Consider the following 19,365-nt stretch of genomic DNA (forward strand, 5'->3'; position numbering starts at 1 on the left):
TACCGACACTCTCAAACTTACGAGAAAGGGATACGTTTTAGGCCTTTTGAAAGTGGTGCTTTTGACTCTATAAGTGAGCTTCCATGCCGTATCACTTTTGTCAATAACAAGGGCACGTGGGTCATTTCATGTCCTCATGTATCTTCATGCTGCTCTCTTTCCTTCTTTGTAAGACACGGCCACAGGCATTTGCTTCCTAGTATATGATCGATCTGTATCCTTGTCCTAGTCCCATGATCCTCAAGGAGATTTTGCAATTGCATGTATGCGCCTTGTGCATGTTTTATTCCTACTTCTCCGAAGCTGTATGTACAACTTTGAAAGCACCTGAGTAATTTCGATCCCCATCTAGGAAATTGCATATCTAGCTCCACGATCTCCCGTCCATGCTATTAGCTTGCTTGAAAATAGGTCACTCATAAGAAATTTCTGGCACAAACTGATGATAGTTTTGTACTTTAGGTGCTTTCTTATTTTTGTTCGATTTGCAATATAAAACGAGATAGATTTATCGGATAGAGTTATCGGGTCATGGACTTCTTTTACATTTTTAGAATTCTCTCGTTATGCAAATCAACTAGCTAGAGTACCATACTCCTGCTATAACTTAGAATGGTCCATGAACATAGTGGGTTTTATTTGGACCCTATCTTTCCACTCACCCCTCAAACTCCTTTTGAAGAATCGCCCAGCATTCGATATCTTGGTGATCGGTTGGTTAAGCGAACTGATCTTTCTTAGAATTGCCCATTTCTCATATCTAAAGATTCCCATAAGAGGAAATTGCCCATACGTAAGTTTTTTTTTTTTTAGTCGTAAAATAGTGATTTTCATTACTAGCCCACTGAAGGGGCACTATTAGTTTCAAAGTCCAAACATAAAATTAAACATAGAGGATGAGGGGGGTTAGAAACCCAATTTGATGGGAAGTTTTTTATTTTTTTGGTCTGAAATATAGAATATTCATTCAAGTAGGAATGTTAAGTGATTTCATAAAATGGGCTTTAGTACATAAAAGGTCTAAAAGATACTGCGGAGTGAAACAACCCAATTTGAAGATAAAGAGTTGCGTCCATGGGTTTTGGCAACCCAATCCACAATTAAATTAGCCTCTTTTCTACAGTGTTGGATGTGGAGCTTCGGGAATAAAGGAAGCAGGTTCAGCACACTCAGCCAACCACACACGTATGCATGAAGTCAAAGTTGGATTTAGAACTGCATCTACTAGTGTTAAGCAGTCTGACTCAATTGTTAGATTCTCTCTCTCCTCCTCTGCAGAAGGTGCTTTAGGGTTTCTATTAAAGCTTATACCTCCACTTGCAGGGGTGAGGTAGTGCGAACAGATTTGGAGAATCCCTCAAAGAGTCTTCCTTGGCTATCTCGGCAAACACTAGCCACCATGCCCTCCTCTATTCCTGTAGGAAAGGCGCCATCGATGTTAACCTTCAGCGACCCAAGCTCCGGTGGATGCCAAGTCAGATCTGGTAAGGTTTTGCTGCGTTTTTTAAGGTCGCAGACCCCAAAGGCAAGATATTCTTGAATTAGCCAATGCCATCTCCACTATGCTTGCTGGATCAGGGAGAGATTTTCGGAAAATGAAATGATTCCGCGCTTTCCACATCTCCCAAAGGATCAAGGCCAAAACCTCAAGTTTGGGTGAGTTCGCCATATTTTTTCCAAAATCAGCAATCCACGCATCAATTCTTGATATTCCTTGTGGTGGTATGTCAACATTAAGATAAGGATGAGACCATATCTTGTTTGTCCAAGGGCACACTAAAAATAGGTGCTCAATTGATTATTCTCGACATTGACAATGAGATAAGATGCAGTTCTATACATGATTATTCTCGAAAGAACGCGAGATGTTTTGCAAATGCTTATTAGGGGTGTGCAACCAGACCGGGTATACCCGGTTCCCGGACCGACCCACCCGGAAAATAGGGTTGGGAACCGGTTTCCATTGAAACCGGTTCGAGAACCGATTCCCAAAATTCAGAACCAGTTTAAACTAGTTTGAGAATATGTTCCAAGTGATTACCCACCCGAAAATCGGTTCTGGACTGGTTTTGGGCCTGGTTCCCAGACCGGTTTTGTAAGTAGAGGTCCAAAACCCTTTTTTTCTCCCGATTTCTATTTTTACTCCCACAATCACACGATATTTTTCCTCTTGGCTCTCTCAAACACGCACGGCACTCCTCCTTTGTCATTCCTCTTCCTCTCTTGCTTCCCTCCCTTACCGACTCCCTCTTGCACCATCTGATGGACGGACGGTGTTCATCGTCGATATCACATGGATTGGCTTGCCTAATTTCTCTTTTATAGGAGGAGTTATGCCTGCATAAATGAGTAGCTTCATATAGTAGTTGTCGGAATAAGATTAATATTAGACGCATGTTTGTTACTAATTCTTTGCTTTATGATTTTATTTATTAGAATTAGCCCTATGGATCCTTAATTTTTCATTTAGTCAAAAAGTTCATGTATTAATTTATTACCAGTGCTTAATGTTTTAATATAAATTAGGAGGATTACGTTATTTTCTAACTTATTAATATAAAATTCGAAGTCGTATAGAATATCGGAAGATTGCAAAACAAGTTTCAGTAGAAACAGGGTTGACCCTGGAATTGGATCAGAAAAACAGGGTGGGTCATGTACATGGTTCAATATAAACAGAGTCGGGTATAAGATCCAGAAAATGGGAACCGATTATAATAGGGTCGGGTACAAGATCCAAGTCTAGACCTTACCCACCCTAGATCCGATTACCCCTAATACTTACCTTGAACGGGTGGAGCCCAAATGGTATCAGGAACTTCGCATGCGCAAAAGCCACGTGCTCCGGGACAATGCCTCTTGCCGCTGTAGGACGAAGAACCACGTGACAAGTGGAACAAGCAAAAAAAGTACGCAGTGATTGAAAGCCAATCAAAGAAAGCATGCGACAGATGGCGTGACATCATTTTGTCCAGGACGGCGCGGATCTACGCTTGATTTGCTATCCCGCCACATACAAGTAAGACTGGACAGCACACTCGGCAAGACCAAGAGATTTCCAGAAGTTACAGAGTAGCAGAGAAAGCCCTGCATGTTTGTGTTTCTTTTTGTTGTTCATGAACAGATTTTTTATTTTTATTCCTGGAAATAAAAAAAAAAGAACAGAAACGCGTTTGTTTGCGTTTTTGTTCAAAATCTGTTTTTTTGTTCAAAGGAACAAAATTATAATAGAAATAAGAAACAAAAAATATTTTTTGTTCTAGAAACACCTTTTGAAGAATTGAAAGAATAAAAAGTTGTTTTTTTTCTTCTTCTTCTTTTTTTCTTTGACCGGTCGCTCGCCTCGGCCTGGCGAGGCCGAGCATCGGCCCCTAGCGAGGCTCGGCCTCACCCGAATCCGCTCGCCCAACCAAGGCGAGGCCAAGCCTCGCTAGCGGGGGCGAGGCTCGGCGAGCTCGGCCTCATTTGGATGCGGGCGAGCTCGAGGCTCGCCCGGCCAAGGCAAGGCCAAGCCTCGCCCAACCACGGCGGGCCGAGCCTCGCCCGGGCCGGCGAGCCTCGCCGTGGCCGGGGGAGGCCGCCGGCCCTCGTCGGCCGGTCGCCGGCCATGGCCGAGGCCACGACCTAAAAAAAAGAAGAAGAAAAAAAAAGAAAAAAAATACAAATTTACCAAATATGTTTCTATTCATTTTTTATTAGAACGAGTTTTATCATACGCGTCTTTCGGTCAAAAATTGTTCCCCTGGAACATAAATAATTTTTTCTATTTTCGTTTTCTGAAACACTTTTTGAACAGAAATACAAACAAACGCACCTAAAAGGCTTATGGGACTTGGAAACACAATCCGAGTCTTACATTTTACTTTTAAAAAAAAAAAAAAAAGGGGTTCCGTGCGGGGAATCGTGGGCTACTCATTCCAAGTTCAGCAAATATGAATAGAAACAGTGCCAATGTGTAATGCTTACCCTTTGGAGAATTTTGGCTTCAGGAAGATTTGGAGGACCTTAGGCGTGCCCACGTCGCGGTGTGAGTGTGATCTTTTGACACGATCGGATGTAATCACTCTGCTGCCGACAGCTAGAAATAACAGCAAAGACAAATAGACACCCGATTCACTGATTGCAGCAGCTCATAATAACATATTGATCACCAAGAAATATAAGTCGAGGATCAAATTGTTTTTCCTTGAAGAAAGAGAAAAGTCGATATTGCGTTAGGCTGCACATTGGCAACGCGAAACCGTGTTGAAGGATGAAGTCGGCAGAGAGACTCACACGGAAGGTTGACCAGAGATGGGCTCAATCTGATATGGGGGGCATATATGCTTTGAGTTCGTTTTGCAAAGTTACCAGAAAGCGAATCTATCTCTTTTGTATGCGCAACAGATCAGCTTCTGCTTTCCGTTTTTGTATGTTAGGTTACCGCCTTGATACCGTACTTCTTCCTCAAAGTCCCTTCTTTCAAAGATTAATTTTGCTGAAGAATATCTTTCAGATCCTTAATTCAAGATGAATCCCATAATTTTATAACTAGAAGATCTTTGAAAGACAAACAGACACCCGCTTCATTAATTGCAGCAGCTCATCATAAATTATCAATTGCAAAGAAATATAAGTTAAAAGTAGATATCCAATTTTTTAAAAGAAATTATTTTCTTGAATCAAGCACAAATTTTCCGTTGACTCATTTTCCTAATCAATCCAAATGCCAAAAAATGAGAAAATTATTTTTCACAAAACAAACATGTTAGCGCCAGCCGACTAATTTTAACCGAATGGATTGATTGGAAATAATTATAAAATGTTTAAAACTTAATTGATCAAAAAAATAAATTTAGAACTCATTGGTATAATTATAATAAATTTATAATTTTTAATAATTTTCCTTGACACAAATCACTCGAAGCATGGAAAGTCGAATCAGGAGCTTACCAAGTACAGTCCCCGTACGCACCCCTCCAAAAGAAACCCAAGCTTGTCCACGAACTTCCAGATCTCTCAGCTTAGCTCAGCTCAGCTCAGCTGCGAAACGGAAAGAAGGTGAGATGCTCTTTTTATATTGGTTTAGACATTAGAACCTCAGTCGCGAGTCCAACCTTAGAACCTCAGTCGCGACTCCAACCGTCCAGTCAGTCCCCCACATGAAGCTAACTGTATTTTTTCCAAAGCACTCCCTTCACCTTTGTGACTCTACGGCTTGCTTTTATCACGTGGGAAGGAATCACTTCTTCTTTTGGAAAGCTCTAGTCATACCGAAATTTTTAATATGAATTGGGCTCGCGTTTTTTTCCATCCCTCTATCGACTCACACCCCTACCACCTCTGCTCCTAATTTTAAATTATTTCTTACCTTTTTTTCATCTTTTTTGGTTTCAATTTTATTAGAAGACAAAGCTACCATTGTGGAACCATCTCTTGATTTTTTTATTATTTCTTGTTCTTTTCTTCTGTTTTTCCTTCTCCATCTGGGACGAAATTAACATCCTTCTCTTAAAAAAATTATTTAGCAAATAGGTAACTAGTTATTGTGTTATTGAGTTGTATATTTCTCTTGTCTTTTATAATTATTTTTCTTCTTCTCTCTTCCCTCCGAGTCATGGTGAAGCCGGTGGAGGGAAGCCAGCGTCCGATGAGGGCTGCCCTCATCGGTGTCGAGCGAGGGTCGCCCTCGCCTGGGTTGGCTAGGGCCTCTCTCGCCCAACACTGACAAGGGCAGCCCTCGCCGGACGTTGGCTTCCCTCCGCCATGGCCGATAGAGGGAAAAGAGAAGAAGAAAAAGAAAAAAAATAAAACAGAAAAAAATAAGACGAAAATGCCCTAATCAAACTAATAGGAGAAAAATTAATAATTCGAACAATATTGAATCAACGCAGCGGAATAAAATAATCTCTCATCTTGTGTAAACCTAATAGGAATCGATATAGTATAGTAAAATAAATACCAAACACACGAACACAAGACGATTTTACGTGAAAAACCTCCTCGATGTGAGGAGATCAAAAACCACGGGACCGGCGTCCACCTGAAAATCTTCACTATCAATAAAATTGTTCTTCTCTAGCAAATACTAGAGGTACATAGCAGCAAACACCTCAAGAACATAATTCTTGGCAATACACATAAACTTCACAAGAGATCAAGGATAAATCTGACCAAAAACGCAAGTTTTGATCAATCCACAAAAAACCTAATGTGTGGAGCTTCAAACGAAAATCAAACCGTTCAGATTTGATAAAATTGCGCCACGAACATGCTGACAAAATTTCAGCTCAATCAGACCATGAATCGACCCCCGACGCCAGCTTGATGTAAATCAAATATTGCCGTAAATCCCAGTTTTTCTGCTTTCACTTTTTCTCTTGTTACTGTTTCCTTTTTTGTGGCTACCTCTTTATATAGATAGTGAGAAACCCTATTTCTCATATAACTTATCATATGGCTCAAACCCTTTTGGGCTTGCAACTCACGCTTCCTCCACATAGGGTGAGCGCCGGCTAACAAATCTCCCCTCACGACAATGTGGAGGGATTCACCATCCCTGCTATCAAACGGCAATGTTCAAGCTTCTCTCTTGGTAGAGTCTTCGTCATCATATTAGAGCCATTATGATCTGTATGAATTTTCTCAAGTTCCAACAACTTTTCATCTAGAACATCCCTTATCCAATGATATCTAACATCAATATGTTTCGATCTAGAATGAAAAGATGAATTCTTACCAAGATGAATTGCGCTTTGATTATCACAAAATAGCACATACCTCTTTTGCTTGAACCCAAGTTCTTCTAAGAACTTCTTCATCCATAGCATCTCTTTACTAGCTTCGATTCTTGCAATAAATCCGGCTTCGGTTGTAGAAAGTGCAACACACTTACGCAATCTTGATTTCCATGACAGCTCCACCAGCAAAAGAAATCAAATAACCAAGTAGATTTACGAGTATCAATATCTCCCGCCAAATCGGAATCTGTGTATCCAACTAACTCAATTTTCGGTCCCGAAATTGAGTTTCAAATTTGAAGTTCCCAGAAGATACCTCATAATCAACTTCACTGCATTCCAGGTGCTCTCGTCGGATTTGACAAATAGCGACTAACAACGCCAAGCTGCGTGCGCCAAGTCTCGGGCGTGTACATACCATCGCATACATTAAGCTTCCTACAGCTGAAGCATATGGAACACTTTCCATATCTTTCTTTTCTTTATTAGTCGTAGGACTTTGCTTCATATTTAACTTAAAGTGAGCGGCAAGAAGAGTACTAACCACTTTAGCTTTGTCCATGTAAAATTTCTGAAGGATCTTCTCGATATATTTCTCTTGCGACAAAAATAACTTCTTAGCATCTCTGTCTTGGGTAATGCTAATGCCAAGAATCTGCTTCGCCGAGCCCAAGTCTTTCATAGCAAAAGACTTGCTCAACTGTTTCTTCAATAACTCAATTCTTGAAGCATTCCTGCCAACAATCAGCATATCATCAACATAAAGCAAGAGAATAATAAAGTCATCATGTGACATCCTGAAATTCGACCCCGTTTCGATAAAATGAAATGTGCATATCGTCGGCATGCCTACGGTCCTTTTTCTCTCGGCGATCGCTCATGAGTTAACTAACTTATTGGGTGAAGCCGTTAAGGGATATATCCGCGGTAAAATCCCTAAAAGCTACCTAATTTGTTGGATTGGACTAAATCACGTCAGGTCGATTTTAATCATGGAATTTGATTTGGTTTCGGGAATCGAAAAATTCGAGCGTGTCACAATTCAAATTTTGGACCTTGTCTCATCGTCCGTCAAATTATCGGCGAGTCCGAAATTTCAAGAAAGAAATTATCGGAGGAAAAATCGAAGACTAGGAAGAAATTAGAAAGGGAAAGAGAAAAGAAAAATAAGAAAAAATATAATTTTTAGATTTCTTTTCTCTCTCTCCCTTTTCTCTTTCTTCTTCTCTCTCTCTTCTCTCTCCTTCCCTCCCACTCGTGCGACTCCCCCAGCCGACCACCCCTTTTGCTGTCTTCCACTTTGCTTTACTTTATTTTATTTCTCTTTTTGACCGGTCAAATCTTTCTCTCTCTTCTTGCCTCCTCCCTCACGTTACCTTCTCCTCCTTCTTCGTTCTTCTCTGTGCAAAAACCGAACCAGAAGTTGCAGGAGATCGGAAGCCCAAGCCAGCCACCGACGCCGCCTGTCCCGCCGCCGCACCGCACGCCCGTTCGCCGCCCGCACGTCCGTCGTTCGCTGCCTGCGCGCCACCTGCGCTTGCCGATCCTTCCGCGCGACCCAGCTCCCGTTCGGCCTCTGTTCAGCCACCGTGAGCGGCTGAGCAGGCTGCCGGAGCCGCCGTCCGGCCTCACCGGAGCTCCGCCCGCTCTCCCGACCTCTTACCGCCCCCAACCCTCTCTTTTTCCCTCTGTTTTGCAGCCGATCCAGCAAACCCGCGAGTGGGTTTCAGCCGGTTCGTGGGCCATTTCGGGCCGTTTCCGGGCCCCGAACCCGAGCCATGCTTTGGGAAGTTCCGTTCCTCGCGTCGCCGCCGTCGGATTGATCCGATTTGCGCGCGATTTGGTGAGTAATCTCACTAATCCTTGCTTAGTGGACTAATTACGCTTATTGGTTGTTTAGTTGTAATTAATTTGGTTTATGTGTTAGATTAGTATAAATTAGTATTTATTAGTCAATCGTGATACAAATTAGATAAATTGAATGTGTATTTAGCAAGTAGACATGGTCTGCTATTTATTGAGGGTAGCCGGGTTTTTCCCGACCCTAATCGGGCTTCAATTGGGCTTTTCAACCCTAAGTGTAATTTTTGGTATTTAAATATTAATTTTCGGAATTAAATTAAATAATTATTTATTTCCCGAAAATTCAACTAGGATGGTTTGAGATCGGAATATTACGCTGGCGACCGTGGTGAAGTCCGTTTATTTAATCGGGCTTTAGTTTGAGCTAAAACGAATTTTTATATTAATTATTTAATTTTCGAAATTAATTAATTAATTAATTATTTTCCGAAAATTCAATTGAGATGGCTAGTGACCAGAATATTTATGCTGATAATTGTGGTGAAGTCCGTTTATTTAATCGGGCTTTAATTTGAATTAAATTGAATTTTTAATATTTATTAATTATTTATTTATTTTTCGGAAATTAAGATTGAGATGATTGATGACTGAAATCTCGTGCTGATTGTCGTGGCGCAACCCGTTTATTTAATTGAACTCTACGTTGCTTGGAATTAAGTAAATTGTGATATTTTAGGGATTTACCCTAAATTGATTGAAATTTAATTATCGATTGGTAGTTGGCCGAGTATGGCTATTTAGCATTTTGAATGCCTTGTTGAGCCGTAAGTGGAGGAAGTGGTGAGAACTAAGCGAGGCATTCTATTGCTGTGAGATCGATCAAGTACGAAGTATAGACATGCGTGGTTCGGTGATTAAGGATATCATTTGTGCGAAAACGGGCGCCTTAAAGAACGCACGTAGCTGTCTATGATCTATGACGGGCGTGGTTCGGTGATGGGGAATATCACTGTGCGAAAACGGCGCCTTAAAGAACGCACGTAGACCGTCTATTATTTACGTCACCTTGGCGGAAGCGCCGCTCGAGAGCATTGATATGGCTCTGTGACCGAGTACTCGATGGAAGGTTATATGGTGTGAAATCAATGATCTAGGAATGGTCTGAATGACATGTAATCGACTGGTTCGATGGATCAATAATTGATTTGCTTGTTGTGATTTGATTGATTTTTCGTTGTGATTTATGAAGTGTCTATATATAACCTTGAATTGCAGGTTAAGGCGAGGCCAAGGTAAGTCCTCGACTCGTGTTGTGCTTAGGCAATCGAGCAGTGTATTGGTTCCTAATTGAGTCTTAGTGGGGTAGAACTCGGCTGAGACATAGTCTCATTCCAGTTTGGGAAAACATTTCGGGACCCCGTTGAGGAGCCGAGGAGGAAGAGTACGTGAAGAAGAAGTATTTTGGAAGAAGATAATCCAGGGGGATCTTGAGTACGATCCGGTAATTTGAAATGTCATCTTCTTTTGTGATTTCATTTTGATGTGAATAGAGTAAAGTAAAGAGTTGTGAAGAGTGTGGAGTACTTTGGTTTTTGTCATGTATAAAGGTTTGGTTGTGGATTTCAATATGAAAGATATGGCCTACTTTTCTATCCCATTGTTTTATTGTCTAGGGATTTATAAGCTGCTTCCGCATGTGCTTAATAAAAAGAAAGGGTCGGCGATACATAGTCACAGGATATCGCATTTTAAAATCGACCAAGTAGAAGGATGTGTGCGTGCCCGAGGATCAGGGCGTGACACATCATCAGAAAATTTTTGGACAAACACACAGTTATCCGAGGAAGTCTTCTTATAGCCCTGTTCTGTCATAACTAACGCAAATTTCTTATACCACTGCCTTGGTGCTTGTTTTAGGCCATAGAGACTTTTCTTCAATTTGCACACATAATCCTCTTTCCCTTTCACTTTAAAACCCTCAGGTTATTCCATGTATATCTCTTCTTCCAAGTCACCATGTAGGAAGGCCATTTTAACATCCATTTGCTCAATTTCCAAATCTAGGCTAGCTGCCAAGCCTAATACCACACGGATAGAAGACATTTTCACTACCAGAGAAAATATATCATCAAAATCAATACCATTTCTCTGACCGAATCCCTTAACAACCAATCTAGCTTTATACTGTGGTTGTAAAGTATGTTCATATTGTTTCAACCTATATACCCACTTGTTCTTCACCTGCATCAGTCAATAATACATACTCATCTTCAGAATACCTGGTGGAAGGTCGTCGGTCTCCAACGGATCTCCGAACTGGAACATCCAGTGGAACATCTAATTGAACATCTGGTTCAGGAATAGTATTATCCATTTCAACATGTTCAGGAACATGTGCGTTATTTGAATCATTGACTTCCTGCTGCTTTTCATCAACCTGTGTAGGAATATTTGTAAGAGAAACTGGATCCAAATCAACCAAATTATCACTAACCTGTGGCGTTGAAATCATCTCTGCTTTCTCAATATCTTCTATTGTTTGATCTTCCATAAACACAACGTCTCTGCTTCTTACAATTTTCTTTTCAAGCGGATCATAAAATTTGTAACCAAGCATATCCTATCCATAACCAATAAATATGCACTGTCGTGTTTTCACATCAAGTTTAGACCTCTCATCTTTGGGAATATGCACAAATGCTTTGCACCCAAAGACACGCAAATAATCATAAGAAACTTCTTTGCTTGTCCAAACTTTATTAGGAACATCAAACTCTAAAGGAACGCATGGAGTAAGATTTAATATATGCACAACTGTACTTAAAGCATCACCCCAAAAGGATCTAGGTAGCTTTGACTGTGAAAGTAAGCATCTTACCCTTTCAACCAGTGTTCTGTTCATTCTCTCAGCTAAGCCATTTAACTGAGGCGTCTTGGGAGGTGTCTTTTGATGTCGAATACCTTGTTGTCTGCAATATTCATCAAAAGGTCCAATAAACTTTCCCCCGTTATCAGTTTTGATGCATTTCAATTTCTTTCCAGTTTGTCTCTCAACTGAAGCCTGAAATTGCTTAAAAACATTTAACACTTGATTTTTAGTTTTCAAGGTATAAATCCAAAATTTCCTTGAAAAATCATCTATGAATGTAACAAAATAAAGAGAGCCATCAAGTGATTTTGTTTTCATAGGACCGCAAACATCATAATGCATTAAATTCAATATACTTGACTTTCTTGAAGGAGGGGAGCTTTTAAATGCAATTATGTTATGTTTTCCTGCTAAACAGTGAGCACACTTCTTTAGCGATGAACTTTTCAATCCTGAAAGGAGCTTCTTCTTGGCCAATATTGACAAACCCTTCGATTGATGTGGTGAGCCCTTATGCCACAATTCAGTTGCATCTTCGTTGTCTCTTTGCATTAATTTTGTACGTGGACAACTTTGCCACATAATGTACAACGAAGAATATTTTTCACCTCTAGCCACAACAAGAAAACCTTTGGTGAGCTTCCATTGACTATTATTGAAGGTGCTGCAATACCCATCATCATCCAACTTGCCTGTAGAAATCAAATTCAAGCGGATGTCAGGTATATGTTTAACATTATTCAATACTAACCTTGTGCCATTGTTGGTTTCTAGGCACACATCACCGATGCCTACAGCTTGAGCTAGTCCAGTATTTCCCATCTTCACAGATCCGAAGTCACCTGACTTGTATGATGTAAAGAAATCCCTACGAGACGTAGCATGAACGGATGCACCACTATCAATTACCCAACTGGTCTCATGAGATACAAAATTCACCACATCACCATAAAAAATAGTGAGAAAGTCTTCTTTAAGTGCAACGACACGATGGTCATCATTGTCATTATCACATATCTTCTCTTTACCTTTCTCCTTTTGTTTCTCCCTTTTTAACTAGCAACAAAACCTCTGAATATGTCCCTTCTGATGACAATAATGGCACTCAACATTAGCAAATTTATTATACTTACCTCTGCTTTTGTCTCGACTTTTATCTCTATTTCTCAGACCTTGAGACTCACTTCTCCCCATTTTCTCGAAAACCAAGGCATCATAATGTGAAGATGACGATCCTTGTGTTTTCCTTCTCATCTCTTCATTCAAAATACTACTCTTGGCCAAATCCATGGTAATTGTACCATCTGGGGCAGAATTAGAAAAAGAATTAGATAAAGATGTTCGGAACGTCTCCCATGAGTCCGACAAAGTACCAAGCAACCATAATGCTTGTATCTCATCATCAAATTTGATTCCCATCGTAGCTAACTGATTTATAATTCATTGAAAAGAATTTAAATGATCGAGTCAAACAAGTACCATCATGATATCTCAGAGCCATCATCTATTTTATAAAAAATAACTTATTATTTTCAATCTTTCGAGCATATAACTGTTCGAGCTTATCCCATAAACTGCGTGCATGTGTTTCCTCAATAATATGGTTCAAAACATTATCATCTACCCCTTTGCCCGATATAACCACACACTTGACGATGAAATATAGACTATTCAGCGTCAATTTTATTCTCTGGTTTCTCCTCAGCAAATACAGACAAATAAAAATCTTTCACATATAAAAGATCTTCCATCTTCCCTTTTCCAAATATGATAATTCGAACCATTCAGTGTAACCATTCTACTCATATTTGTTTCCATTGTTTAACACAATGCAGAAAAATCAAGCAATAACCTGTTGCTCTAATACCACTCTGATGGGAGAACGGTAATAATTCGAACAATATCAAATCAACGCAGCGAAATAAAATAATCTCCCCTCTTGTGTAAACCTAATAGGAATCGATATAGTAGAGTAAAATAAATACCAAGCACACGAACACAAGATGATTTTATGTGGAAAACCTCCTTGATGTGAGGAGATCAAAAACCATGGGACCGGAGTCCACCTAAAAATTTTCACTATCAATAAAATTGTTCTTCTCTAGCAAATACTAGAGGTACATAGCAGCAAACACCTCAAGAACATAATTCTTGGCAATACACATGAACTTCACAAGAGATCAAGGATAAATTTGACCAAAAACGCAAGTTTTGATCAATCCACGAAAAACCTGATGTATGGAGCTTCAAACGAAAATCAAACCATTCAGATTTGATAAAATTGCGCTACGAATATGCTGACAAAATTTCAGCTCAATCGGACCACGAATTGACCTCCGACGCCTTGGTTTGATGTAAATCGAGATATTGCCCCAAACCATGCTTTCTCTTTTTCTCTTATTCTTGTTTTCCTTTTTTGCGGCTACATAACTTTATATAGATAGTGGAACTCTGTTTCTCATATAACTTATCATATGGGCTCAAATCCTTTTTGAGAACTCACTCGATTGGGCTTCTTGCATGTAGAAGTGGCTTTAGCAACAAGCTACCTCTTTTGGAATTGTGATAGGAGTTTTTTACGCCACTGGACAAGAAGGAAATGTTCCTGAGCAGTGCAAGTTGCGAACTCGAGAAGGTTATGGACTTCTATCTAGCATCTAAAAGCGATATCTTCGTACCTGCGTCGGCTGATTTGTTTTATGCAACGGTCGCCGGGTCAAGAATAACTTCGGGGAGGACTCGAATACTCGTGCTCACGTCAACCTCCTCCTTGAGTCATATATCTCCTTACATCTCCGAGAAGAAGCACTATGCTTATTCGTGTTTTTGTTGAGTTTCTTGGAAGTTAAGATTTAGCTGTTAGTCAAATCACCTTCTCTCTATGGCTCTCTTCCTCTCTCAATGCCAACATGTTTAGAGTCTTATAAGGTTTCCCACCTCAAATTAGTGTACTTACTGTATGTATGAAAGCCGCAGCTGTAAATTGGCGGGTGTAATCATAGATGCCCTTTGAACTGCTTCCATCTAAAGCTGCTTTAGTGTTCCACGTTAGTGATAAGTTCAGCATCCTCTTTGCATCATACTGCTCTCCTTGTAGTCTCAATTTCTCGTTTTGCAAGTTTGCCGTGATTGGACCACAGCATCCTGAAGAATAGTTCATAAGAGAATCACATTCCTTTGACAATCTACAGCAAAGAATCAATTGCAGACTCAGCTGGCAGAGTCTGCAATTGCTCTATTTGATATATGTTAAAGCAATTGGCCATCAAATGTTTTTCTCTTTCTTATTGTTGATTTTGGAGCTGCCAACTCAGTGGTGCCATGTCTTACCATTGAAATTTTTTATCTTTTACTTGTTGAACTTGCCACACTCACTCATTTTCATTTTCCTTTTCTTTTTTGTTTGTCCTTCATTAATCTTATCCTTCATTGTTAAAAGATAAATTCTATATTAAAAATCAAACATAACACATCCAATTATTCATTCTTTTCTCAAAATAATCACTATTTGACTTGTTGGGAGAAATAGAAAACTTTATCATAATTAAAGAAATTAAAAATCGAGATATAACCGTGGTATCTATTTATGCAGTTTGCCTCATTTACTAATTTGCTAAGCTCAAGTTAAGATTCGTAACATATAAAATAAACTCTTTAGAGTTGTTTTTTTTTTTTTCTACTTTTGAAACATTCGAAGAACATAAGATAATGACGAGAAGTCATCTATTTTAAAGTGCCAGTGTGCCTTGCAAAGATAGCTCAAAATCGTTAGGAACTCCAGGGGAGTCAACGGAGTCCGAGTATCCGGCGACCGCACCGGTACCGGAAGCAACCAAAAACCATGTCGATGGCGACGATGATGATCGCCATCAAACCCCTCTTCTCTCCCCTCATCCATCATCGATCTTCTCGCAACGCTCGACTCCATCATCACACCACTCGCATGCCAGTCAGTCTCAACCGAGTCGCGACTCATCTCGCAACTTCTCTCGCCTCAGCGGCGGCGGCACCTCCTTCTTCTGCCGAGTCGCTGGTGGACGACTTCGATTCGGAGCTGCCAATCGAGGAGGCGTTGACTCCGCCCAGCTCCTGGTACACCGACCCTTCTTTCCTCGACCTCGAGCTCGATCGCGTCTTCTACCGAGGCTGGCAGGCTGTCGGTTCGTCCTCTTCCATTTCATTTCCTCTCCTCAAAGCTCGATGATTTCGACTCGATTTGTTCTAAAGGACGTGAATTGGCCTTGTTCCTCCGGTTTCTCTCCGACCCAGTTCGCGACGATGAATTTCATGACCGGCCGGATATAAGTGTTTACTGAGTTATATCCTATTTTCACTGGTTCTTGATTGTCAGGATGCACGGATCAGGTTAAATCGCCTCAGGATTTCTTCACTGGCAGGTACTGAGGAGCGTCAGTGAGCACTTAGTATCCTCTTGTGGCTCGGAGTTACGACTTGCCTTAATCATGGTCTTTAAAATTTTCTTCCTTTTTCCATGGCTTTCCTTCCCGGGACAATTTTTTATTTATAGTAGTGAGATAATTAGAAGCAGCACCTTTCCTAGTCAAAACTACCGTTTCGTTTTCTCTCTTTATGCATGACTTCCTGGAACCCAGTTATGGTTGAATGCTGCAGATTGGGAAATGTAGAATTTGTGGTGTGTCGAGATGATAATGGAAAAATCCGTGCCTTTCACAATGTCTGTCGCCATCATGCTTCTCTTCTTGCATCGGGAAGTGGCAAGAAGTCGAGCTTTGTGTGCCCATATCATGTTAGTTCATTTCCACTTTCATGTTAAAGCTAAGAAGTCAATAATTTTATGGCTGTTTTTCCATTTTCTTGTAATTTTTGTTCCTTGATGACGCTAGGTAAAAGGAAATTGAGAAGCCGATAGTTTGGTAATCCAATTTACTGCGTTTTTGAATGGATAAAGGAAAAAGGCTCATGTCAAGCAAATATTTACTCTATCTTCTTTGGAATGCATCTCATTGTGCTGCAACTTCTGCGATTAATGCTTAAAGAGTGGCATAGTTGAAGACTTCTTCAAATGTTTTACATACTAATAGCATATTGGAATACTGAATTTTCCTATTATGATCTCTATGTTGAGATTTAAAAACAATGTCCAGTGATTTTTCATCCTGACTTGATTATGGATGAACACATCACCAGGCAGTTGAGTTTGAGAGAAAACGTGCTGGGTTAAGATAATGGATTGATAAGCAGGTTCTTTCCATTATCATACTATTAAAACAATTGGAATGTATTTACAAGCCAATAGACCGAAAATCTACCCACGAAAAAAGTATTCAAAGCTTTTGTAGATGTTTTATGCAGATGCACTATGAGAATGCTTCTAAGTCTATGTTGGCACTTGCTATTTCTTGTTGAACTTCTCTTTGAAGTCTGAATACCTTGCGTCATTGAGGAGACTAACAATTAAATACAAGCTTTGTGATGGTAAATCTATTTATACTGGGTGATATGCACACCAACTTATCTTGCTTTTTTCTGCAGGGGTGGACTTACGCACTGAATGGAGCCCTTCTCAGAGCAACTAGAGTCCACGGAATCCGGAACTTTGATGTAAAGGCAGGCAATTCTTACTTATATCTCATTCTTCTTGTTGTGCAGTATTTTCAAATGATATAATAAGGAGGTTTCTTTCTGCCGTGTGATGCAGGAGTTTGGGCTCATACCACTAAAAGTAGCCACTTGGGGCCCATTTGTTCTTCTTAATTTTGAGAAAGATGTTTCTCCCGATCAGGAAGTTGAAAGTGACATAGCAGCAAAGGAATGGACTGGCAGCTGTGTAGATATTCTGGGCAATAACTGCATTGATCCATCACTAACTTATCTTTGTAGACGTGAATACATCCTTGAGTGTAACTGGAAGGTCTGTAGCTCTGCGTTTTGATTTTAATATGCTGCCTCTTAATGTTTTTTTATCAGTATCCTTGGTTCTGGTCTGTATAGTGTAATTTTTTACTGCTTTTTGTTGCTATGACTGTCTAATGCTTCAACAGAGATCATATTATCAGCTTTTGAAGTCATTTACCCTAGATTCAGATTTCAAATATTGACAAAGAAATTCCCAATCCATGTCTCTATGACGATTCCCAGGCAGCTGATTGAAATCATTCATTCTTGTAGGTTTTCTGTGACAATTATTTAGATGGCGGCTATCATGTACCATATGCGCACAAGGGCCTAGCGTCTGGTCTAAAGCTTGACTCTTACTCCACCACGGTATGACTCGGCATAAATTGTACGTTTTCATAATGCCTATTCCATATATTTGAGCATTGTTCCTTCATTTTCCTGGAATCATCCTCATCATGTTTTACAGAGTAAATCGTGTTATATATGATGGTTACTTAATAGCTGCAACTGTTTATGGTTTTCATCTTAGTAATTGCTCCTTACTAGATACATGAAAAGGTGAGTCTACAAATATGTGAAGGTGGATCAACCAACAATGCAGATGATTTTGACCGACTTGGAGCGAAAGCTCTTTATGCTTTTATTTATCCCAATTTCATGATAAACAGGTGATAACTTACTCATCAGATTTTGGTATTGATGAAGCAGTTTATCTGACTTTCCTCTTACTGAGAGTTTGCTGCTTTATAGGTATGGACCATGGATGGACACAAATCTTGTACTGCCCCTAGGACCAAGGAAATGCCGCGTAATATTTGACTATTTTCTGAAAGATTCTCTCAAGGTGATCTGAATTCCAGTTAGTCTATGTAGTATCAAAAACTGATTGCAACCACCAATCACCTAGTAGCAACTCATGAATGTTCTTTCAAAATTTTCCAGAATTGCTGCAGAAAAAAAAGAAGGGTTACTGTGCACATAGCAAACCCAGAATATCTACGAAAAGTAGCAACCTCATCAAACTAGAATATTAATCTCATACATGAACTCATATCACAAGATGCAGCATTGAATATACATGCCTTCAGTACTTTGGCTGATAGTTATTACCACCGAAGGTTAGTGGCAATAGAGTACGTCATAGTGCAGCATGCCTTTATAAGGTAGAGCTAAGTAGCTAAAGACACAGATCTGTACATGTTCTCATCTATTCTACTCTCATATCCTGTATAACAACCAATTTTCACAGTCCTCCAATGTTTCTGTTTTCATATTCTAGTTCATCCCTTGTCACTTTGGACAGTGCTCACATCCATTAATTCACTCATCCTGTGGGATATGCTTCAAGTCATTGTTCCACACCATGATGCTGACTCTGTGATGGTCTTTTAATTCATAGGGAACTAATTATGCAAGTTTCCTCAACATGGTTGAGTTAGATGTCTATAGATATTCAGGTTCAAGCTTTTTACTCCTTCGAAAATATCATCATTTTCAGTAATTCATCTAGTCCTCTTCCTTTGATTACAGGATGACAAGAATTTTGTGGAGAGAAGTCTGCAGGATAGTGAAAGAGTACAGGTATTAGAAAGGAAAACATATATGTAAGCCGTGGAGCCAACACTTGGGTACTGCGATCCTCACATATTTGGTTTATTGCAGATGGAAGATATTGTTTTGTGTGAAGGCATTCAAAAAGGCCTTGAATCTCCAGCCTATTGCAGTGGAAGATATGCGCCGACAGTCGAAATTGCTATGTACCATTTCCATGGTCTGCTCTATCGCAATCTCAAAGGGTGAACTACAGGTATCTTGTTCGGTGAGGATGAAAAACCTAGTCCCTGCTTTTTTAACTTTTAATTTCAGACTATGGGATACAAACTGCCTCCGGGCTTATTGAATATATCGTGTTTGGCTAACAAAACCCCCAGGCTTTAGCAGAAGCAACTCTCAACCCATGGCCTCTCGATTTTCCTCTATGTTGCAACATGAGTAACTCCAAGGGGTCTTTAAATCGGTTTAGCTTTGCTTAGGGATAAAAAGATGATTTCGATAGCGAGAGATGAAAACGGAGTAATGCTTTCAGAAGGAAAG

General features: G+C 40.0%; 1 protein-coding gene across 1 annotated transcript; it reads left to right on the forward strand.

The window, feature by feature from the left end:
• Window positions 1–15,238: 15,238 nt before the first annotated feature.
• LOC104435907 (choline monooxygenase, chloroplastic) lies at window positions 15,239–19,359 on the forward strand. The gene is made up of 10 exons (XM_010048607.3): window positions 15,239–15,551; window positions 15,743–15,788; window positions 16,024–16,159; window positions 16,906–16,980; window positions 17,072–17,284; window positions 17,542–17,637; window positions 17,818–17,939; window positions 18,022–18,115; window positions 18,802–18,852; window positions 18,934–19,359. The coding sequence occupies exons 1-10, from the start codon at window positions 15,239–15,241 to the stop codon at window positions 19,069–19,071; spliced, it is 1,284 nt and encodes a 427-aa protein (XP_010046909.2). The 3' UTR covers window positions 19,072–19,359.
• The last annotated feature ends 6 nt before the right edge of the window (window positions 19,360–19,365 follow it).

The sequence above is a fragment of the Eucalyptus grandis genome, chromosome 1 (assembly GCF_016545825.1).
Source record: "Eucalyptus grandis isolate ANBG69807.140 chromosome 1, ASM1654582v1, whole genome shotgun sequence".
Classification (NCBI taxonomy): domain Eukaryota; kingdom Viridiplantae; phylum Streptophyta; class Magnoliopsida; order Myrtales; family Myrtaceae; genus Eucalyptus; species Eucalyptus grandis.

Excerpts from the sequence above, each read along its gene's own strand:
- LOC104435907 (XM_010048607.3), top strand. The coding sequence starts at position 15,239 with ATGGCGACGATGATGATCGCCATCAAACCCCTCTTCTCTCCCCTCATC. Across the intron at positions 16,160-16,905 it reads GCTTTGTGTGCCCATATCAT|GGGTGGACTTACGCACTGAA; the intron begins GTTAGTTCATTT and ends TTTTTTCTGCAG. Across the intron at positions 17,940-18,021 it reads CCCAATTTCATGATAAACAG|GTATGGACCATGGATGGACA; the intron begins GTGATAACTTAC and ends GCTGCTTTATAG.